The sequence below is a fragment of the Pecten maximus genome, chromosome 9 (assembly GCF_902652985.1).
Source record: "Pecten maximus chromosome 9, xPecMax1.1, whole genome shotgun sequence".
In the NCBI taxonomy this organism is placed as follows: domain Eukaryota; kingdom Metazoa; phylum Mollusca; class Bivalvia; order Pectinida; family Pectinidae; genus Pecten; species Pecten maximus.
Window position 1 is genome coordinate 30,370,114 of NC_047023.1, and position 25,744 is coordinate 30,395,857.

General features: G+C 37.1%; 1 protein-coding gene across 2 annotated transcripts; it reads left to right on the forward strand.

Annotated features, from left to right (window-relative positions):
- The first annotated feature begins 5,091 nt into the window (after nucleotides 1-5,091).
- Nucleotides 5,092-19,333, forward strand: LOC117334241. Of its 2 annotated transcripts, XM_033893737.1 has the most exons (5): nucleotides 5,092-6,061; nucleotides 6,964-7,018; nucleotides 7,627-7,725; nucleotides 9,716-9,968; nucleotides 16,514-19,333. In XM_033893737.1, exons 1-5 carry the CDS (start codon nucleotides 6,032-6,034, stop codon nucleotides 17,061-17,063), a joined length of 987 nt encoding a protein of 328 aa, XP_033749628.1. In that variant the 5' UTR covers nucleotides 5,092-6,031; the 3' UTR covers nucleotides 17,064-19,333. The 2 variants fall into 2 exon arrangements, with proteins under 2 accessions (XP_033749628.1, XP_033749629.1); XM_033893738.1 differs by lacking the exon at nucleotides 7,627-7,725 and having other exon boundaries at nucleotides 5,139-6,061.
- The last annotated feature ends 6,411 nt before the right edge of the window (nucleotides 19,334-25,744 follow it).

Sequence of the window (25,744 nt, forward strand, 5' to 3'; positions counted from 1 at the left end):
ACCTTGGACTCCTTAATTGGATCAAGATACTTCAGTAAGCTGGACCTGAGGTCTGGATACTGGCAAGTCGAGATCAAGGAGGAGGACAAGGCAAAGACAGCTTTTTCTGTCGGACCACTAGGTTTCTTTGAATGTAACCGCATGGCATTTGGTCTAACTAATGCGCCAGCAACTTTTCAAAGATTGATGCAAGCTTGTATGGGTGAAAGCCATCTTAAGGAATGTTTAATTTTCCTGGATGACATTCTCAAATTTTCAGACACCTTTGAGGAACACCTCAAAAGACTGGAGGGTGTGTTTGAACGGCTTGAAAAACACGGCTTAAAGCTAAAGCCCTCCAAATGTGAATTCTTTAAGTCTCAAGTGTGCTATCTGGGGCACATTGTTTCTGAGGAAGGAATTCAAACTGACCCAGATAAACTTGCGGCGTTGAAGACATGGCCAGAACCTGTCAATGTCAAGACGCTACGCTCATTTCTAGGTTTCACAGGGTACTACAGGAGGTTCATTAAGGATTATGCAAAAATCATAAAACCTTTAAATGATCTTCTTGTTGGACACTGTACCCACAAAAATGTTAAGGGGCCAAAGAAAAAGATTCCCTGGGTATGGGGGGATAGTCAGCAGAAGACTTTCGATACCATAGTCAGTCTTCTAGCTTCTCCACCTGTGTTAGCATATGCAGACTTCACTAAGCCTTTCATTGTTAACACAGATGCCTCTGTAGAAGGTTTAGGTGCTGTGCTGTACCAGAATCAAGGGGGCCATGAAAGGGTGATTGCGTTTGCCAGTCGAGGTTTACGTCCGAGTGAAAGAAACTACCCAGCTCATAAGTTGGAATTTCTTTGTCTCAAATGGGCACTCACTGACAAGTTCCATGATTACCTGTATGGCAACACTTTTGAGGTACGTACAGATAACAACCCTCTAACCTATGTGACGACCACAGGGAAGCTGGACGCAGCGGGTCATAGGTGGTTAGCCTCACTCTCAAACTATAACTTTAAATTAGTTTATAGAGCGGGCTGTCTCAATGGGGATGCTGACGGGTTGTCCAGACGACCGTATCAGCAAGAGGAAGTTTTCCCAGATGTAGTGAGAGCAGTTACCTGTGCTTCTTTGTCCACTAGAGAGGAGTTGCCTTTAGCAGAAACTGTGGTACTCTCAAATACATCATCCCTAGAACCGGAGAACAACACCCTAAATATAGGGAATGTAAAACTCTCTGGTGTGGATTGGGAAAAACAACAGTCCGTAGATAAACATCTTAGGAGGGTGATAGATTTTGTCAGGGAGGGGGTTCGACCTGATAAAAAGATATTGAAACACGAACCTGAGGAGGTGTGTCAATATATGCGGGAGTGGCGGCTGTTGAGGCTACTTAAGGGTGTTCTGTATAGAAACACCACAGTAGATGGTGACCCTGTTCAACAGTTAGTCATTCCCAAGGCATATAGGGAGAAAGTCCTCAGGGGAGTGCATGAAGATGTCGGTCATCAGGGACGTGACCGTACAAACTGGTTGGCAAGGCGAAGGTTTTTCTGGCCAGGCCTTGATGCTGAGGTGAATAGTTGGGGTGAAAGCTGTGGTAGGTGTGTTCGTAGAAAAACCCCTACTGTCCCAAGTGCAGAGTTAGTCAATATCCAAAGTTCCCGTCCAATGGAGCTTCTCTGCATTGACTATTTGACCTTGGAAAGGTCAAAGGGGGGCTACGAAAACGTGCTTGTTATCACTGACCATTTCACCCGCTATGCCCAAGCAATTCCAACCAGGAACCAATTAGCGAGTACCACCGCCAGGGTGTTGTACGAACAATTTATGGTCCACTACAGCTTTCCTGCCCGTATTCATAGTGACCAGGGCAGGAATTTTGAAAGCAAAGTTATCAAAGAAGTTTGCAAGATAGCTGGAGTGGAGAAAACCAGAACTACCCCTTACCATCCTATGGGCAATGGCATGGTCGAACGGTTCAACCAAACACTGTTGAAAATGTTAGGTACTATGGAGGAAGAACAAAAATCCAGTTGGAAATCCTATGTGGCTCCTCTTGTTCATGCATACAATGCAACAAAACATGAGACCACAGGATATTCTCCTCATTACTTAATGTTTGGTTGGCACCCGAGACTTGGTGTAGATGCATTTCTTGGCATCGATACCAGTTCTGAGACTGTAGGGAGTCGTCAGAATTATGCCCAGAAACTTAAGCGTCGGTTAGACTTTGCCTACAAAGCTGCCTCGGCTGAAAGTGAAAGGAAGGGTAAGCGGTACAAAGATAGGTATGATAGGGAGGTTAGAGAAGCTACCTTAGAAGTAGGAGACCGGGTTCTGATGAGGAACGTTGGTATATGTGACAAGCAAAAGTTGGCAGATAAATGGGCTAAGGATCCCTACATTATCCTTAGTGTGCCAAATGTTGATATGCCTGTATACAAGATCCAGAAAGAGTCGGGAAAGGGACCTATAAAAACTGTACATAGGAACCTGCTCCTCCCTTTCATGTGGTTACCCAGAACAGCGGGTGCCCAGGAACCAAGGGAGACAACCCGAAAACATCAGAATGCCGGAATAGAGTTAGTTGAGAGTTCCTCCTCAACTACTGACTCTGATAGCTCAGATGAGGATGGGAGTCAAACACCCAGATATGTTATTCCTGCTAGGAGACCCAGACGCACTGTTGCTGAGTCGCGACAGCCAGTGCAACCACATACTGTTGGTTCAGGGGATTCTCCGAAACAGGGTAATAAGGGTGTGTGTCGAAATTCCAACACTGCAGGCAGTGAAAGTCAGACACAAGACTCTATACCAGCTGCAAGGCCCAGGCGAGTCTGTAAATCCCCTAACTTGTATGGGGAATGGCTCATGGGAACCTTGGTACCGTCCAATTCTGGAGCTGAAGTCTACGTCTAGATACTCAGAGCAGTGGGAGAATGTGGACAAAGTTTACTTCAAATTGTGAAATTAATATTTAATCTCTACAGCTACTTGTGTGTATTACCTTATGGTTTACCATTAAATAAGTAGAAACTGCAGCATAATTGTAATTTACATTCAATTATAAAGTAAAAGATTAATATTCACATCAGGAAAGCTTTGTTCCACATGGCAGAGGAGAAAATCTCTAAGTAGTTATGGAATATATAATTATATTACCTTGGGACACTGGCCAAGGTGATAATTTCATTTTATACAAATGTTAATTTTAGATTTTTCATTCTATAGTGTTAGATTTTTCATTCTATAGTGTTATATGAGCAGTTATCTTGTATTCCTCGAAGGTAGGGATTGCCCCAATCACTTGGATATTAGATAATTAGCTGCTCATTCTTTTATATTATTAGTAGATTCAACCATTGTGGTTGATATATTAGTTTAAATGCCAGGAGTCATTTTCCTTTGCAGGGGAGAATGTCACGGTGGTCAAACTTTAATAGTCTGACCGACACCTGTACATGTAAAGTGCGTATAGATACTTGCGCTGTGTATCGTGTATAATGTTTGTACAAGTCCCTGTGTCATATAATGTCCTATGTACCTGTGTATATAGTTGTTATGGTGACGTATGAGAGGTGAGCGCAAGGATTGGTTGAGTGTGTCACTTTGACCCTGCATGACCCTATACCCGTGCACGTGGAAAACCTTACCTGGGCCTTGCCCAGGTGAGTGCAGCCACAACGGCTATAGACCCCACACAAGCCACACGTCCGGTATAAGCCTGTGCGCTTTATGGCCACAGTGCTTCTAGGTAAGTTTATTTAATTTAAAATAATAATATAAATACCTTATTTAATATGTTTTAGCTATTTGATATAGATAAAATACATTGAAGTAATATATTTGCCGTTAATATGTTAAAATATTTAACATGACATACACGTGGTCGGGCTCCACAGGGTCAAAGCTATTGTAAAAATAATGTATTATAATTGTTTATTGTAAAAGTGTAACTATGAAATAAAATAGAATATAATATAAACATATAAAATATATCTAAATGAATATTTAATGCGTTAAGTATTAAATAATGTAATTGTCGGCATCGTTTACACGTGTCCGTATGTATTTTAGGTATTGTTCTTTTTATTTCAGGTCACTGTCTCCGTGTCTATTTTTATGTTCAATAAACTGTTTCAAATGATAAACATCGTTGGTGCATAATTGCAAGAAATACCCACATATTGATATCATATTCATATTACTCATGTGACATTTACGTCTGTTTATTTTAGTCCCTTGCCTCACTGGCGATTCCTTAATAATTGAAACATCATTATGACATAAATTTCAATCTGGGTCTGTCTACTGCTAAATCCGTACCAAGAGATGCTATTTAATTGTACATATTCCGATGACAAGGAACAAATACAAAGTCTTATTCAGCTTTGATTTATTTCGGTTTCTAATACTCTTAACCAATGAAGCAGCCGAGGTTTCAGTTTCTATGTCTGCCAGTTCCACCTTTTTAATTGACGTCACGTCATTATTGGTTCGAATTATTATATCAATATGGCACATAATACCCGAACAATGTCTGTGTGAAAATAATATTCACATGCAGTTGTTCTTCTTACTGTTATTGGATTGTAACAACATTTAGGGGTTGTTGCTTTATCTAAGGGCTGTACAATGGTAATGTAAATATGTGTACAAAACTTATACTCGCTGTCAAATATTTGCTTTGTTTCGATCGCTCAAGCAATTACAAAATATTTCTAACGTGTCCTTTGTACTGTAGAAAACCAATACTGACATCTGAAGTACTGGTCATCGATCCCTTTTATGTGTTAAATTTGGTAGAGTAAGCATGTCAACCTTTGTAAAACCACTTCTTGTCCTAACTATTTCTAGATCAAATACCTGGTCTTGTCTTATATACAAGATAATATGAATCAATATTGTGACGGGATTCCGTTGGCAACTTTTCCAATAGGTCAATAGGAAAGCAGAAGTATTTGTTTTGTCTGGCCAGGAATATTATTGATATAGACCTGACCACGTGGTGTATTGAAGATTAATATTGGACTATACAAAATCCCCGTACAGAAACATGCGTACAAGTAGGTATATTTAAGGTTCTTATTCAATATTTACCTGTACTTAGTATATATACGTTACAAATGTCGACACACTTTATTTATTTGACTTTTGACGAGATTATACGTCTGCCTTACATGAACATCTTCAATAGGACTTAATACAGCTCATTGGAGTGTAAGACCAAAGCATAACAAAATCCTCTACCAACACAAACATTTGGAATACGGGGGTCAAATTGATTTAGAAACGCCAAGTCATTTTAGATGTACCTGTATGATTGAGTAAATCTGGTTTGACTTTCGACGGAACACTGACCCTGGAATAGATAAGAGAAAGGGACAAAATACACCTGGATATCAGCCCAACAGTGTCTAAATGATATTTCGTTGTGGGAATGTTAATGGTTTCGTACTGAAAGGAAATCATAATGTTTTCTATCATTAATATTTTAATACAGACCCTGGAATATGTAGCGGTAGAATGAATGCCAGTGTCCTATGGCAGTTCAAATATGTATTGGAAACATTTGTTGGAATATCATCTTCCATAAGGACACAAAATGAACTGTAAATGTACCAACAATTCAAAGAAACATTGATGATATGAAATTTTGAGATCCTGTGGGAGTGATAAAATTTGGTGTTGATATACAGATATATATCTAGAAACTTGTTGGTGATATTGCTTTGATGACATCATATTGTTACCTTGCATCTGACGGCGTGATTACCTAATTATAAAATCTATCATTTATTGGAAAATGCATTGCACTACTGTATTGGGATTGTGATTTTCTGTATAGAGCCGAAGGATTATGGCAATCTCGAAATGTCCTTAATACACGAGAATGATGAATGGAGGTTTACATTTCGTTAGCCAAGCACATGTGAGTTGTGTTTGATCCTGGGGTACGTCGAGGCCTACCAGTGCAATCGGAAGAAGGATTATCTGTATTTACACCTGGGCGGTCCATGCTCATGTAACGGACGGTATCATGCACGAAGAAGGCGTTATATGTTTAAGGGTACATAACAGCTTATAACCAAACCTTTAATAGCCTTTAAGTTAATTATACCCGTTTCTTGATCCATACAATGCGAGGTACACTTAGGGTATTTCCCGAACTTACTCTCGTAAAGGTTAAGCCCTTGAATACATTTGGATTAAGTCATACTCATGTCAAATGGTAATGATTGTAAAATTAATTTCTTTTAAATTAAACACTTCTATCATCGATGTAGGATATCCTTTCGCTTTGATTTTAAGAGTAACGACTGGCATTTTAACCCTTTTCCTCTCGTTCCAACTGCACGTATTGATAATAGAGGGATTTAAAGCCGTAGATTTATTTATAAATAAACGGTTGACGAAACCTGTAAAATGGTACACATGTATAATGTGAGTAGGGTGTCTGTTGGAATGTCATAATCCCCTCATGTTTATGTGTAACTCATTATTATGCAAATGATTGTATGCGCCATGCAGTCTATTTCATGACACATGACATGCAGTTATCTAGTCACATTATTCCTAGCTGCAAAAAGTTGGGAGGAGGGGAGAAAGTGGAAGGAAAGGGGATAGACATTGATAGCTGTTTTCGGTCGGAAAGAAATAGATAGGAAATCATATATTGGTTGGTAGGAGACAGAATAATTTTTTTGTCGAAAAGAAGGATTTGGTAGATTTGGAATATCAAAGTGTGCCGAAATTCCGAATTTTCTCCTTTGCAATGATCAGAACATATTGTCCGCGTGTAATACTTAAAAGATAAAGCACAAGGCACCTGATATCACAGAATCAGCCATAGCCTTTTTCGGAGACACATCCGGAACTGTTTTCCATTAGGACGTGTGAGGTCTACTGTGATCAGACTGATTACCCTGTGTATATACAGACATGAACCATTTCCCTGTATTGTTTTTGCAGACTCCCAATGGGGTACAGATCGGTCCTATCAGAGTCCCAGTGGCCAATACATACGGTAGGTTGTTTATTTTTGCTTTGATTTATACATTTGTTTTTTTTACAGGATGCTACCTTAAATTATCGCCTTATTTCATACAAGATTGACGTATTGTTATAGATGACCATACCCGTTTTTTACTTAGTGTGTCCATTGTATCTTTGTTCTACTAATATCACCTGCAACAGGACCGAACTGAGGTAGCTTTACAACATATTGTTATCACCTTCTATGCAAATTGTTTTATCTTTTGATTTTCTTGTTGTCTTTTTGTAGTCGATGATTTTATTTTATTTGTCGTACTTATTTTGGGAGCCTGAAGTTGGTTCCGAGTTCCAAATTTCCGTTTAAGTAAAACGTAACTCGGAACCAGGAATTATATATAGGACACGAAGATACGCAAACAGGTTGATAGGTGCTTTTTGAGGTTCAAAATTGAATACGATAGCGGTAAATAGCCCTGTACGAAGATTCGTGAAAGATGTATACCTCAAAACCGGTCGAAAGCACATAGCATATCTAACTCTAATAAGATAAATGGAACTGTTAAGAAATTTGTTTAAACCTAAGTGATGCGTTTTAAAAACATTTACTAAAATCAGCTTTATCACATGGTGCTCATCCAGGTCCTGAGAAAGGTAAAATCAACGTGGAGTTGGGCTCGCCATTTTATGTCCACCTCCACGATCTCCCCGAGTACTCAAAGATCTGCATTGCTCAGACCGGTAAGGTTGTTTGAGTGCTTGGATTGTCGTTCCTGTAATTCTAAAGCATGTCTTATTCTGGCCGTGGAGAAATCTGAATCGTTGTTTTTATTCCCTTCTTATATTTGTTCCATATAATGTCTTACTGTCCAAATGTGGTAGATGAGTTAGTAAACACAGGGTCTGTCATAAGGATGTTCCCGGTATGATATTATGCATGCTAGGTGACATTTCAAGTTGTATATCGTTATTATCATTAAGTGGGCAGGACACTTCGACCTAGTCAGATCTCACCACATCTTACGGCCGAATTACCTTTAATAATGATGTATTTCAGTTTGTTTGTGCACACATAACTTGCATATTTTAAAAGCATGGTTTTTTTTTAATAATTGCATGTAAATTATATCAATTAACTGCATGAATTAATTTAAATTACAGCGATTACTTGGTCAGCAAGCCTACATGTATATACTTGTCTAATAAAACTGGACAGGATGCGGAGACTTTCGATAATAGCATAACCCAGTATGAAGTAATATTAACTAATCTAAATATGCATTTGTTTTTATGCGTTGAAAATACTCTTTCACATTATTTATTGGAGACTTCATGTTGTTAAAAACAACATATGTGATTGATATAATTCATTATGGTGAGAAATGAATAATAAAAATAATAATTAAAAACGAATCATGCAAATAGCATAAAGTAAAATTGATACGAAGACTAAATGTGAAAAACAATCCATCGGTTCATGCGAATAGAATAAACACTTGATATATTGATCATTCATTCATAGTAATTTAATCTAATTGTGACTTCTTTTTATTAGTGTTTCTTAATGTCAGCGATAAACATTCTATCAGAGTAATTCATTGCCACATTTTAAGGGATGCCAATAATATATCATGGCGCTATTACAGCCCCGGGACAATAGAAAATAAAACAACATTAAATATTTGTTACGGTATTTAAAAAAAAATGCAAGCAAATTAACGAACTATCCGGGATTTCGTATTTGATGTAACCTTAATTCGAATTCGAAGTTGACCGTATGTGTATTACACCAACCCTGGTCTTTATAACGTTTTATATTGATTTTATCACTGGATAAATAAGAATCAAGCTTCTAGGAAAACTAGTTTGACGGATACCTTTATCACAGGAAATTGTATCGACCAACGGACGCCCTTTTATAGAAGTCATGATCGTCTGTATAGGCACAGAGTCGGATATAATTGGAAGGGCGTCCCTAGAACCAATTACGTTATTTTATTATTTTTTTTTCTTTTCTTATATTTTTTGTTAATTTACAGTATGTCTAATATCGTGAAGAGAAGGGACAGGCTAAACTTAGTTTTTTGAATTGGTGTTGAATCCCATTTTGTTTTGCTCTATTACATAAACGTAGTATTGACGTACATTGATGTTCGGTGTATTATACTTGATAAAAAGGATCTATAAATACTCTTGCCAAATTTCGTGTTGATCACTATGTGGATAGGAGTAGCATGGAGAAATCCGATGTAGCAGTAGTGCAATCGTAATATAAGGAACAACACTGATATGGACATGGTAGAGTTTGGCTATGAAGGCACACAAACCAATCATTTATGACAGACGTTCTGTTTGTAAGAAACTCTAAGGTCTTTCTTTTAGAAATCAGATATGCCTCTATGTTGTAATTTACCAGAAAATACAAGAAGCTATATCTGTGATAGAGCTGGACTTAATGTGAGATGAAGCTAACGTGATAGTCTGGTGCCCCGATACTCTAGGTCACGTATGCGAGATTCTGAGAGCCAGAGCACCACCAGATCGATACCTCTGCTACAAGTGTGTAGAGTCACAATGGCGTCCTCCATGTCGATCCAAGCTACAGTATGTGTATAACATATTCCACAGTTCTAGGAAAATATCTGCTGTGTGTGGAATAGGTATGTATCTGTTTGGTAATTTTGTGTGTTATTGTGATAATTGTTTGGTTTTATTTTGGTTCCGTTGACAGATGTGGATAATGAGTATGACAACATCATGAACAAGGCCTTACGGTCATATAAACTCCATAGGGACAAAGAACGAGCGGACAACCGACAAAAACTGCTCAAAACCGCCTATAAGAAACGATGGCATGTTCCCCACGCCCCATCTCGGCCGGCTACCCCCGACCGGAAGCCACGCCCAAAATCGTCTTTGCCTCCCAAGATGGATGCTATCAAAGAGGTTCTGGAGGCCAATACAACCAATGGCAGTTATGACAGGTAACAGTGGGATTGATCAGGGTCGGGATGTCTGCCTGGACATTTTGCAATACGCCCATATGTTATCGCTAATGTTTTGAGATTAGAAAAATTTATTTACATAAATGTTTCTGCATTAAACGCACGTGTATGCTATCTGCGGTTGACGTAGTGTGAACCCATACCATAATTGTGTAGTAACCGTTGAAACAACGGTACATACAACATAAATAAGTCATTGAAGATGTCAAACCATAGAACGCAAAACCCCTGACATATATTAATATCATGTAGTTTATGTCTATTGGTATTTCCCTACATTCCATCATTAATTCACAATCATGCATCACTTTAGCATTACACTGTATTTTGTATGTCTATCGTCAATAGCTTCGACACATTGAGACAGCGTTTTGTAAGAAATCTGAAGAAAAAAAATCCGCGTCGAGGCTTCGGTATACTGCTTGTAACAAATCGAGGTGAATCTATCTGTAAAATTTTCCTAGTTGTCAATTTCTTCTCACACAACGCCGGCACTTACAATCAACGATATTTAGTAGTTTGGTGTTAAGGCGTCAGCGGACGTGGGAGGAAGCTATCGATTCACATGCTGCCAACGATGTTGTTGAAAAAATCATTGAGGAATTGGTCAATAAAGCTAAACCAAATAAGTCTTGATAAAACATTTCGCGGAGAAATAGACCGACAAGGGTCTGGTATGATAATTAGATATTATGTCCATTCAGTCCAGATTAAAGCCATCGACACAAAACAGATGCGTTCAGCTGCAAATGTTCGATTGATAAGTTAATATGTAAACACAAAATCAGCTGATCATGTTTTATTTTCCAAATCTCGTTTTAAACTCCCTCTATGTAACCTCGCTACATGTCACGAGATGAATTCCTCACATCACTAGCCATTGTGACGACTTCAGGGAACCGAGCATGCAATAACTTGGACGGAAAAGTCTTGCTTTAAAGCTATACAACCGATGAATATCATAATATTTACACTGTGATCAATATTTACAGTGATGTGACAGGCCATATCGTATTTAGATCACAGTAGATTTTCCCTATTAGTCATCCTGTTGCAGTTATATACACGAAATGCATGACGAGGAACGGCATTGAAAGTTGGTTCGCTTTGCGCAATGGCGTTTAATAATTCATTGTCGGTAAAGATCAGTCGTATGAGGTATACAATGTTATTCCTCTCAGATGCCAGAGTATACCACCCAAGGGTTTTTATAACTGGTAGTGATACATTGAATGTGATTTCCATGGCTACCCAAGACAAACACCTCTATAAATGTAGACCCTGAGTTCAGTAGTGCAAACCATTAATGAGCTCGTTTCCTTCTGTTACAATAATATACCATCCGATAAGATGTTTTCTATAGCTATAATACAAAGTACCAAAGAAAAAACAATGATAAATGATTTACCTAAGGGAACATTTCTGCATTGGCCAATTCCCTGTACCAATCAGAGTTTAGCTTTTATGAGAACGTTCCCGATAGCGATATGTATAAAAGGAAGGGTTATGAAAAATATCCTGGCTGTGCTTTGGTTCGAACTAGTAATCCTCCGATGCCTCACTAGACTATAGTTAACAGGTACAGTGTGATTCCTGAAAGCCTTAGCAGGTAAAGCGGCAATAAACTTTTCACTTTTGCATTGAAGACTGCCATGTAATAAACGAGAGGCACGTTTGTTATGAGGATGTTCTGTAACTTTATGTCTTCCATTGGCAATATTCCTGTCTGTTATATGCTGCTAATATACATGTATCATTAAGCTAGCAACAGGTGCATGTCCTCGTTTTATTACATTGTATATCGATCTGCTATTGATACCGTGTATCAATCTATTACTGGTACTTTACCGTATAACAATATGTTATTGGTAATGTTATCTACGGTAAAAGTATCAACTAAGGCCTATCAAAGGCGTCATGATACCATGGTATATAACAGCATTCATCAAATGTAGATCGTCCCATCGGTGATGTAAGGTGTCAACTCTGTTCCGTCCGTAAACACGGCGTTTAATGGTGTATTTCCTAAAACATCAAAATTATATTTAATGTACAAACTGTCGCATAGGCGAGAAAAATGAATAAAATAGAAATACTAATTGGTTCAACTCATGTTGGCCTAATGTCTCGTTGTGGTTATACGTTATTAGTTGAATGTATCGGGATATATAGAACCAATACGCATGTATAACGTGTTTATAGACTGATATCGCCTAAAGAACGACAAATCGATACATCCGCACTGAAATGTACATCTGATCAATTGATGTAAATGTTTACTCGTCCCAGTAAAGCTGCTTAAATGCATGGTAATACTTGTAATTTTTCTTCATGAACATTAATCCCTATTGGTAGGATTGATTAGGAGCTGGCTAGTCAACAAGGGTGAAATTAAACCCGAGCCAAATCACATCATATATGCTAAGTAGGAAGCCGATGAAAACTACCTGATCCACCTTCATTTGCTGGATCGATGAAAACTGATAAATTATCTCTGGGGAGACAACGGATTGATTCTAAGAGTTGTTACACTATCATAAACTCGATCAGGGAGTATTTAGACGAGCGATACTTTACCTTTTGATTGGAATCCCATACCACACAGCGATTGTTAGGTCTAGGATTGTCGAAACATTACTGGTTTTCTACACTAAGATTGCCTGGTTTGTGACAAAAGGTATGCTATTTTGTAGCAATGTCCACAGGCAGTTTTAATTAACCTTGCTTTGTCGTTCGAAGTTACTAGGCTCTGTTTCTACCGGGAAGGTCTTGAAACAACCTTAATCATTAATTATTTATTTGAGAAAACTCCTTTGTTTCGTTTCTTTCTTTTTCTTCAGAAAATGCCTTTGTCTCATATTTTCCTCACATATGCCTTGTATGCCAAGATGTATGCCATAACGACAAAAACATAACATATTTCAAGACAATATCTACCATATTATGTGTTTCAATATTCAGAGAAACAATATTACAAACGTGATACACTGTACACATACCGAGCCAAACTGAAACGGAAGCGAGACTGAAACTCACGTGTTAGTCATTATACATCCATCCATATACATCTTCATCATCGACACAAATATGTGATATTTTAAGGTCCAAATTGAATATATTTTTTTATATGGAGATATAACACAAGAAACGGTGTGTACTCTAAATATACACTCCGATTTTGCGTGTATGTGTTATAGCTCCATAACTTCAAAATATACCCAAACTAGTCATTATAGTTTGAAATATCTTCACAATACCTGGAGAAAATCTGGTTTTATTGATGAACATTTTTCTCCTATAAATTATTACGCCACTGTGTCAGTCATTCCAAAGTGACGATACAAACAGCGACGTCATATTTTACGTTAAGGCCGATAACATAAAGTACCGGCTTTATGCGTTTATAAAAAAAAATTCTCATGAGATATTTAGAGTCAATGATACATATAATTAATTCGTGCGATGTAAGTCCGTACAAGTAAACTCTATCACGGGGTGTCGTCTTGATTTTGGGCGCGGAGGTTGCTGTTTCGGAGGTAAATTTAATTTTTCACTGACTTTCCAAAGGAATGAAACAACAACAAACAAAGAACACAACTTTTGCTATTGATTGTATGAACTTCCATTACTTGGGAGACTATGTATTTGATGGCCGATTTAAAATCTGCAGTTTACAAGATGGTCCCTTTAGCACCCACATATTTATTCAAAATTTACACCAAATCCACGTTGATAACAATGTCAGGTTGAAGTAGTCTCCACAAATGATCAACATTGGTCCCCTCATTTGAACTTCCGGTTTTAGTTGGTTTTTTAAGTTGTAAACTTTGGATTTAGTCGGAGTCAATTTGGCGAGCAATTACATCAACAATAGTATTAATCTTCTGAAATAAAGTCGCGTCAGTATCCATAGACGTTAGAATTCTAGGGATGGAATAAACAGACGATAATAAGTCAGTGTGGACCTCTCTTATATAACCAGGAATGGAGTATTCGCATACGATCCCTGGCGCTCTTCCATTCGCTCAAAGGGAGTGGTACAGATGTAAATTTAAATTGATATACTTGTTTTGCAATTATTGTCATACATGTAGCCTATTTTACTGGTTGTGGTGTCATGTAATCTTTAAACAACATTAGCTTCAAATTTCCATCACAAATAGAACACTTTTTGTTAGGTTACCATGTAATCCGTTACGTAAAGGAGTCCTTGATATAGCATGGCTTTCTTTATGAGATTTCTTTGTTTTACTCATTATGACTGCGTGTCGTCAGGCCGATCATCAAACGTAGCATCCGATGTATCTTCTCATAAATATATTACTATATGTGTGCTAACTTTCAAATACTTACCAGTTCGTTACTTACACAATACGCCCTTGTTGCACTCTTCAAATCGCGTGAACGGCGCGTGCACTACTGCAAGTCACTCGTCAACAGTTTTTTGGTCTTCAGTACTAAAACGAGATCTCGCTGGAGTCGTTAATCAATATTTACTTTCTAAAACAACTCTGATAATTGCGACAGCTGCAGCAAAAATATTTATGATGAGATAGTATGCTCAGTATGATTGTATGTCCTGACCAGATTATCATACCTGTTTACTTGTGTATGTGTGTGTGTGTGTGTGTGTGTGTGTGTGTGAGGCGTGTGTAGTGTTCAATGTATTGATTTGCACACAAAAATCCAAAAACGTCAATACGCCATTTTGTGTGTTACGGGTTCGCCAGATCGAGATACTAATCAGTGATGGTTCGACATGACTCACTCCCACTTTCCCTTACACGTTTACACATCCACCGTCTTCACCTTGTCCATCGGTTACCTTGTAACACAAGTGTCCAAATTATGACAGATTTCCTGGTGATGTGAACTCAATTCTCCGTTTTCTGTCGTGTGATTCAGGGTCAGTGATCCGAAAATATAACGTGGAGCACATATAATAAGAAACTTTATTGTCTCGTAAACTATGCCACCTTATAGGTACAGGTAATAGAAGACCGCATGGCATTTATACGACATAACTGATTTAAAAAAAAAACAGAAATACCCTATACTCTATCTTTAGTTTTTCCAGCTGACTTGTAATGAATTTAGTTGTTTATTCGATTTTTTAGTTGTAATGTATTTGTAATGTACTTATTAAAACTGAATGTACACAAATTGATATTCAATATTTAACTAAGGTGATTATGCTAAAAATCTGATTGTAATATTTTTTATTTTGTTAGTTCTATAATTTTGTTGGTTAATTGTATTGTTAATATTCCATTTTTGAGACGATGACGGGTTTTAATGTGAATGGCATCGCATCATAATATATTATGAACATCTTAATAAACCAGGCCGAGTTCGAAGTTTGTTTTTTTTTAAATGAAAACATTTGCCTCAGAAGACAATGTCAGGCACTCAGACATTGCTATATAAAGTCTTGATGTATTTGGAACATCTCATTAAAACACGCTGAGTGGTCACGAGGTCGTTGTCTAGACAACTGTTTTATGCATTATATAACACCTCACTGGCGTCACTCACACCAGTCCTTCTAGGAGTCCGCGTGGAGTGTACGCGTCATCGACGGTGTTCCATCTATTGTCATTGAAACAAATGTTTTGTTGTCGCCATGTTAACATTTACTTGTGTCAATTTATCAGTTTTATGTAAAATTAAGTCGCTGATTAAAATAACTTCCATCATTCAAAATAGAACAAGTGTTCAAAGAGGACTACATTCGACATTTTAATCATTCCTACCCGTCTTCGCCGCATGCAGTACTGTAAATGTTTTACAGCGTGACTTGTATTTTAAAAAGACCCTCCCCCTTTACTCCATATGTGTAAGTCTCAAGTCAGACTGTGAGGCCACTGAATGTGTTTACGTGATTTGTACCAGATATAATCGAAACTGGCGAGACACTGCATCACTATCTAGATGCGTTGTAGGCGTTGATATTTCGCTTTGGTTTGTATAAGTAATAGAACAGAAAATTATAATAGACATAATGGGTAGAACAATCATAATAATAAATACAATGGTTAGAACAATCATAATAATAGATACAATGGGTAGAACAATCATAATAATAGATACAATGGGTAGAACAAACATAATAAAAGACACAATGGGTGGAACAATTAGACGTTGTTTACCAGAATACTTGTATATATTGTTTTATCGTTACAGAGGTTGATGAAAAGACTACAGGACGCAGTATTTTATTGAATATTTATCATTTTATTATTTCTTAATTGACAAAAATCACCTAGAGATTACACAAGTGACAATTTGCCTTCCCGTCTTTATGATGGAGTTCTTGATTACATGTGACGCTATAACATGTGACCGTAACCGTCCTCACCTTCCAGCACATAATACTTGTGGTTTAGCTGAAGGAAGATGCAGTCATAACTTCATTTGTCTATGACGTACCCTCTTACCTTGCTGTTGCAGTACTTTATGAAAACCACATCAGTAACATAGCACTATTCCAATCTTTTATCCAACATTTTTTTCTGTCTTTGCAGTTCAGAACCGAAGAAACCAGTGGACGTGAAACGTGTGACGTTATCAATGGACTCCCCGTCCATGTCCAACTCTTACATACGGAGGAATCAGCAGACCAGCCAGTCCTGGTATAGTCAAAGCTGTCCCACAACCAGCTACCTCAACAGCCACATGATGCGGCAGTACCAGTCAAGTGGGTCTGCTAGCCCATCCTCTTCCGCCTCTAGTAAATCTTATTCCGGTTCTGGCACATCAACAAGAGCCTCTTATTCGCCCCAACTCAAGAAAAAGACTGAGTCGTCACCGAAAAAACGACCTGAATCTGCAAGGACAAATTATTCTTATGATGGAGGTATATTTGTACCTAACAAACCCAAACATGACTATTTTGTTATCCACCCTGACTGGGTATCAGAAGCTATGTCCATACAGAAACTGAGTCTGAAGGAGCGCCGTCCAGTCAGTAGGACTGGCACGTGGCCTGGTAGGCGATGTAAAAGTGCCCCTCCTCCCAAACTTCGTAATCCTATCACGTGGGACGTGGCTCATGGCGAGGATAATAAATATTGAATTTATGATAAAAAAAAAACAAGTATAATATTTCGTTGCCATAGTGTGTACAAGTGTCGTGAAGGAAAGGATCAGGTACGATCGAAAATGTCCCTGCAGTACCCTTGCTCGATGGGTTTGCTGAATGTGTTGTGTATACTATGCGCAGTAGCGTAACCGGGCAAAATGATTTGCACACAATCAGGGAGGCGTGGTTCAACCTGTCGTGAACGTATTGCTATACTTGTTTATATAGTTTAATGTTATACGCATGGGCACGGTGATTTCCGGTCGGCACCATAAACAATCGATATGTCGTGGACAACGTAACTTTCATTTAACAAAGTAGATATCAAATATACAACAAGCAGTGTTGCTTCTTCTCGTCACAATATATATTGGATAAAAAGCAAGCAGTGTGGCTTCCGTTCAACCCAATATAAAACAGGCAGTGTGACTTCCGGTAAGCCTAACAGATACTGAATGAATAGCAAGCAGTGTTGCTACTGGTCAACGCAATTGATGCTGGATATCAAGGCAATGTGGCGGCTTCCGGTCAATACAATATACATGTATATGTATATATCAGGCTGTGTGACTTCCGGTTCACGAACAGGTAGCGTCAACTACTGAGTTTATAGTGGACATGTTTACTTTTGGACAACAACATAAGCACTAGGTATTTATAGCAAATATGAATTCAGGACAGTAGCATAAACATTGATGATACTGCAAATTCCTGGCACTTGATACATAATAAATATGTATATTAACGCACGATTAGGGATTGACTAGGGATTGACAGGACATGACGATAAATATGATAGTCAATCGACATGATATATAATTGTGCAAATCCTACGATTCGAGACTTGCGGATTTCCTCATCTACTGTGATCTGTTTATCAGTTTCAACAAACTGTCAGTATAGATATTTGGCTTTACTCTGGCTACAGTGTAAATTTGAACCTAATGTCATGTTTCGTTTTATTATCAAACTGTTTGAAAAGCTCTAGATGTTGTTTTTTTTCAAAAGCATCATTACTTTGTAGCTGAAGATGGTTTATTATTGTTTCTTTTTCCATGTACAGTTATTAATTTTTTTTCATGTTCCACTTGACACCTTTAACTGTCATTTTAACATGCAAAATAGCCAATAAAACTAACTCTTTCTAGTCATTCTTTCATTAAATGTATATATTTAAATATATAAATAAGTTATGGATTTGTTGTTATAAGAGGGTATTACATGTATATGTATATGAAATATCCCGGATGAGGAAACAAGTGTCCTTATCACTGCTATCATTTCCATCACTTCTGTGGCTCTAGTATCATGTGTAGGCACGTGTAGGATCATATTGGCTCCAGTATCACGTGTAGGCACGTGTAGGATCATATTGGCTCCAGTATCACGTGTAGGCACGTGTAGGATCATATTGGCTCCAGTATCACGTGTAGGCACGTGTGGGATCATATTGGCTCCAGTATCACGTGTAGGCACGTGTGGTATACATCCATTCTGCCTCTTACACCGAACATGTTGAATGTAGCATACATCCTTAGGACGGTACATATTCCTAGCTATAATACACATCACGGGTGTCCTTGGGCGAATTATTTTTGACACGGAAACATCGCTCTTGGTACAATGTATAATAATTTTGCCCAAACACGAAAGACTTCGACCTGAAACACTGTTCGTTCCCGGAGCTAATTTTCATATCACACATTTAAAAGGTGTAAAAAGAACGAAGATGGATGTCCACCCAAAGTCATGACAGTTTTCGTTTGTTCTATGGAGGGACCCTGTTATAATATGTTGTTTTCAGACTTTTAAATCCTGTATTTACATCGACATGTACAGGTCCTTCAAGATATATGCCTGAAGTACTACATTTGTAAATTGACGAAGCGTTTGTCTGGCTCCATATGGTGACCTCCATCGTGTTGTTCTCGGTCAACTTAATGATCGCGTCCAAGGAAATGCACTTGTTTAATGTGCCATACATTCTCAACGCTAATATAATTATCGAAGAGAAAGTCCGTGGATATATCAATACAAATTTGTAACAGAAATGTCAGATAAAATGTGTAATATACACTGTATTATGTATCCAATATTCTGGATTACCAAGATTCCGTATTACTTTATAGAACACGGTTATGTATCTATTTGTTTTTCTTTTGGAATCACAACTGTACAACGTACATTGTCACTTGTGAAGTGGGACTACGTTAGTGTTCGAAGTTTTGCCTAGAAAATCAATTAAAGTCATATCTTTCGCCTATGTTGGTGTTACTTTTTACTGAACGCCATAATTTGCCATGGACAGCTTTATATGTATCCGACTTTGAACAAGTGTCAACAACATTAGAAGTGTTGCATTGTTGTAAAAGATAACCACATGTATTGTACATATTAAGTTGAACTAAGTAATTTCATTATCAACCACTTTGATAGTCGACCATGTTAGGTGGTATGTCAACAGATTAGTGATAGAGCGTATAATCTATTAAGTTTAAAATACCATTGCTGATAATAGCACCTGCTATAATTAATCATAGACAAGATTGGCTTATATATAAAAAACACTAAAAGTAAAAGAAGGCAATCAACAGGGTTCAAAATAATAAAATTACATGTAACATAAAAGGAATGATCTATCAGGGGCAACACCAGACTAATTACAGGTGACCAACAACAGATTAATTACAGGTAACAACATACATCAGAACTTCTAATTACAGGTGACATACAACAGATTTAATTACATGTAACAACATACATCAGAACTTCTAATTACAGGTGACATACGACAGATTATATAATTACAAATGATAACATACAACAGATTAATTACAGGTAATATACAACGGATTATATAATTACAGATAACAACATTTTTTATTTTATTTTATCACAGTTAACAACAAACAACAGATTAACTTTTAACATGTAATAGCGTATAAAATGTTATCTAATTACAGGAAACACCTTAAATCACATTAACTCTTAACAGAATAGTATAGAGCTTACAACAGAACTTCTAATTACAGGTTACAACATACACCAGATTATCTTATTACAGGTAACAACAAAAATGATAATCTGATTACAGGTAACATGTACATCATACAACAGATTATCTTATTACAGGTAACAACAAAAATGATAATCTGATTACAGGTTACATCATACAACATATTATCTTATTACAGGTAACAACAAAAATGATAATCTGATTACAGGTTACATGTACATCATACACCAGATTATCTTATTACAGGTAACAGCAAAAATGATAATCTGATTACAGGTTACAACATACACCAGATTATCTTATTACAGGTAAAAACATACAACAGATTGTTTAATTACAGGTAACAACAAAAATGATAATCTTATTACAGGTAACAACATACACCAGATTATCTTATTACAGGTAACAACAAAAATGATAATCTGATTACAGGTTACATCATACAACAGATTATCTTATTACAGGTAACAACATACAACAGATCATCTTATTACAGGTAACAACAAAAATGATAATCTGATTACAGGTTACATCATACAACAGATTATCTTATTACAGGTAACAACATACAAAAGTTTGTCTAATTACAGGTAACAACTTTCAACAAATTATCTAACAGATAATCTAAACACAAGTAACTAACGACAGATTAATTAATTAGAGGTGACATAATTTCCACAGCCAATTATCTACATTATAGTAACAAAAGTAGTATAATTATAGACGAGAATCGGATACAGGGACTGCACATAATTATATCCCTTTTGTAATAGCATGGCAAATCCGGTTATATATACCAGGGAACAGCTCAAAATCGGGATATACTATTGTTTGTGAGAGATCCTTACACTGTCTTTGTTAATATCAAACTACATGTATATGTCGACTGCAAACACATTTTCTTGGTCTTTGGAAACGTTGTACTTCAGCTCAATATTCGATTAGTTTCGTCCTTCAGTAGTTAACCCTTTCCGAGACTGTATTGAATCTGAATTTTTTATGCATTCAAAATGTAATTTAGATAAAGCGTACACCACAACTTTAACATTTACCGGTAATTATTGCTAAAATAGACATTGATAATCAAAGAACTGGTTAAACGCATAAACAGGGCAGAATTGTGATTTCCTGGTGGTATCTGTACATGTTATACAAAAAGTATTCCAATTGATCACATTAACGAGAAATTTCGCGTCGTCTCAGATTTTCTTTTAACGCTAATTGGAATGCCCCCAAGGACATTAAATCTAGTCTGAATCACCAACAGGCCATAGATTTGTCTGGTGCACACACACGCTAATGGATAATCATTAATATTTGGTATAAGGTCATAGGTGTAACACAAATCAGCAGTGACATATACTGATTGGAAATCAGACACGTACTGTACATGCTGTATTTAATAGAACGATACCTGACATATACCAAGGTTGCCTCTAATTATACAGGAAATTGACTCATATTTCTAATCCATAAGGTTATATATATAGACCGTGAGTTTCACAGGGCCTCTGTGCCTAGAATGGTACATGATTATTGTCTAACACGGTAACGTTTATATTTCTACATAAAACATCAGCAATATGACCAGTAGCGCTTTCTACAAAGGGAAACTTACAATCATTTATAACACATTTGTTAATTAAAATTTGGTTTGTTTTGTTTAACGTTCTATTAACAGCCAAGGTCATTAATTAAAACAAAGAATAAAAGTAACAATTATAATACGAATATTTCGTAGAATCAGTTATAGACCCAACAGACATTTTAGCATATTTGATGGATCTTTTGATTTTTTGTAAAACAGATGTATGTATGTCGGTAAAGACCACTGCGAGTAAAATGAAAATGGAACATGTGATTCTGATTCAGAAAACCATACAAGACTAGATCAGCACACACGACTTGTCAACTGTTATGGTCTAAAAAGTGATGATATTCATTTTAATCACTCTCATATTTCAGACAGAAGCCGCATTAAAAGCGAAATTGTCTAGGCCTGTTTGTGAATTGTGAGCCCAATAACATCAAGCTGTAGGCAGGGACAAAATAATACCGATAATATGCCAAACTTCAGATGAAACTAGAGTGTTGTCAACATTAGAAGCTTTAGAAATGTACTTTCTATGATCCAAGTCTGATCTAGACACAGCTTTGTAAACTAAAATAGGAACAAAAGGAAAGGGTGCAGCATTTACATTTGAAATTGCTACAAGATTTATTGCATAAAACAAAGGGCAATATTTGTATGACATAGCATTACAGACGTCTGTCTTTATCACCAGGCAGAGAGTATAACCGCAGGCGAAGAATGGCAGAATGTATTTAACACAACGTCATAACTATAAAACAAAGCATCAAAGATATATAGATATATAATGCGATTACCCCAAGGAAACATACCGAATCAGGAAAATTTTCAAAGGTACTCATAAAATATATTGTACAGCAAAGATAGTGAAGCTTCAGCGATAAGGGTCATATACAAACTGGGAAAGAACGAGAAATATGCCAGGCATACAACATATACATGATAATAAAGAACAAATACGAAAGCTAAAAGAAATAAATATAACCAAGGAGTAACCAGGGCTCAAAAGAGAGTCAAAACTTTTAAATTGTAAGATGGAAGGACGGATAGCGTTTGAAAGGGGGTATGCGAGAAAAACGTTATTTTGAGGAAATATGTCATTCCTATGGTAAACACAGACGGTAATAGCACAGAATATAATGGAGCAGGGAAACCCCAAAGCACAGACCACTAAAGATGTCTATCACATAACATGATTTTAGTAGTCGAAGAATATGCATTATAGGGATTGTCTCCTTTTACCTTGAAACAAATAAATAATTAATACTCATGGAGCGTCATTTTACTTTAAATTAAAGCCACATTTGGTTAAAGCTCGAAAACGCAGCTCCATCTGTATACTTGAAACGTGCAATTGTTGAACAAACCCAATTGATGACAATAAAAATATCTAGCACAACTCAAGATAATATAACAGACCTAAACATTTCTAAGACACTAGGCGTGAATGGTCTACATCCTAGACGTAACTGAAAAATAGACACGATCAGTAAGCAAAATCCTTGTGAATGGGAGGAAAAGCACCAAAATATTGGAAAACGGGATACATCACATGAAAAACGAATACTAGAAATACCTGACTAGCCAGCGAGTCAGTGCAATCACGTGTAGTGTGAGGGAAGAAAAGCGTGGATCACATCGAAAGAAACACGCAGAGTATACCAATATTGAAGAGTAATTTTTCAGCATGGACTTGAGTTGTCGAGGCATGGTTTCAGGTAAAGACCATTCTTGATTTTTCCATTGTTTACAACACTGCAATAGTAGATGTCTGTGTTTTAACCATCTAAGGACTGTAATGTATTGTCATTGTCAACTTGATGTGGAACTCTCCTATGCGGGGAGTTAATAAAGGTGGTCGTAGTCTCAAGATGTCTCCGTTCATGTATTATACATGGTGTCAGAAGTGTTTTCCCAAGCATACAGATCCTAAATCCCAGTGTTTAGTGATATAGTATATATGTTAACATTTGTGTTATTCACAAGATGATAAGTGTAATATTAAAGGTGTTCTAAAACTCTTCAGTCACGTGATCTTTGAAAACATTATTCAAGGCCACAAGACGGCAACACGATTGCATCAAACGATGAAATCACAAAGGTCACATGATGTAATATAGATTCTCCTTTCTAAGATGTGAAAACTGCTTCTAGAATACTGTAAAAGTGGATATTTTCGCGCGTTGAAATTTTCGCTTAGTCAGCTTCCAAGCTGTTCGTGGTGTGGATATTTTCACGTCGTCAATCATGATGAAAATATATTTTCGCGCTGCGATGTCATTGGTCATGTACGTAAGGCAAGTTTTTTTTCCAGAAAACTCCATTAAAAGCTCGCGTAAAAATATCAATACTTTGATCAACAGGTTTATGGGTTGTATGTGTGATTATTGCAGTACTTCTGTGACAGAAACAAATATATACATGTAGCTATCATGACAGGTGTTTCAGAAGATCTCAGTTCCTTTGCATCGTCGATGGCACCCACTATGAACCTTTTGTAAGCAAGTCATTTTTCTAAATCCTTGGTTATTTGTGGTGAAGTTTTAAACGTAAATTACATCATTTTGAAGTAGACATTGGAAAAGAGCCAAATTGGTGAATAGAGAAGTAACAAGTGCAATCAATGATTTGTGAAAGCTCACCGGCGGCAGCAATCACACTATGCATTCATTTTTTATGTATGTATAAGCATGTCATTTTGAAATTGTATGTCACATAATATCGCTCCTGGACCTCTAATGGAGTGGACTTACAAGCTTTTCAAAACTAACCCCCCAAATCTTTAAAGTGAGGTTTTGTGTCAAAAAAATAAGCCCACTAAATAGTAAAATGCCAAAATGCCAATTTTTTTCTGCATGATTTGCCACAGCATCACTCCTGGATCTCTAATGAATGTATAAACCAAATTAGAAGGGTGATAGGTGTATACTTTTGGACTTACCCCCAAAACTTTTAAGTGGGTTTTGGTGCCAAAAAAGTTAAGTCCACAAAATGGTAAAATGCGAAAAAATTACAATTTTTTTTTCTGCATGATTTTGCCATAACATCATTCCTAGACCTCTAATGAATGTATAAACCAAATAAGAAGGGCATGAGGTGTATACTTTTGGACTTACAAGCTTTCAAAAAACTTACTCCAAAAACTTTAAAAGTGGGTTTTGGTGCCAAAAAAGTTAAGTCCACGAAATTGCAAAATGCGAAAAAATCACAATTTTTTTCTGCATAATTTTGCCATAACATCACTCCTAGACCTCTAATGAATGTATAAACCAACTTAGAAGGGCATGAGGTGTATACTTCGGACTTACAAGCTTTCCAAAAACTTTTGGAACGCGGACGCCGGGGTGACAGCATTAGCTCGTAACCGGTGAGCTAAAAAGAGTGTTTCCCAATCAAAGGCTAAGATGACAAAACTTTTGAACTGTATTTTATTGGTATGAGATGCTCCCTTTGGCACATTTTCAGTCATACTTTATAATTCTGGAGTGCCCTTCCCAGGTTCACCGGCTGATGTAATCGTTTTTGTCGTCAAAACCAGCAACAAAATAGCTTGCGATTCTTCCAAGCCTCCAGGTGACACCGACCTAAACCTATGGTCCCTTCAATACCGTTACACGGCCTGCTCTCGATGTCTAGTGATTTCACGTTACAATATCCAACATAAGACCATGGTTGGCAGTGTAGGGTGTTAATGTAGAAGCCGTAGTAATATGAACCTTCAGTTTGACCAAATATTCAATAACAGCTTGGTCTATCCCCAAACTTGATAAGAGACAACAGGTCAGAGATGTCGGATGGCGCAATGGTAACATTAAAAGGCCTTTCCTCTAGACACAACATTATGAACGTAACTTGTACATATTTCGAATCACGGGTTTGATTCCAGATTGGAAGGTCTTAGCGTCATTCGAGTTTCGCTGGATACTACGGTTCCTCAGGCAGTAGTACATGTACCCCTCGTACACATCAATCCGGACCAACAAGATCGATCATTAAAGATGACAGAACCTCTTTCATAACTGATGTAGATTAAATAAAATAAGTTTTAATGAATGACAAACACATTG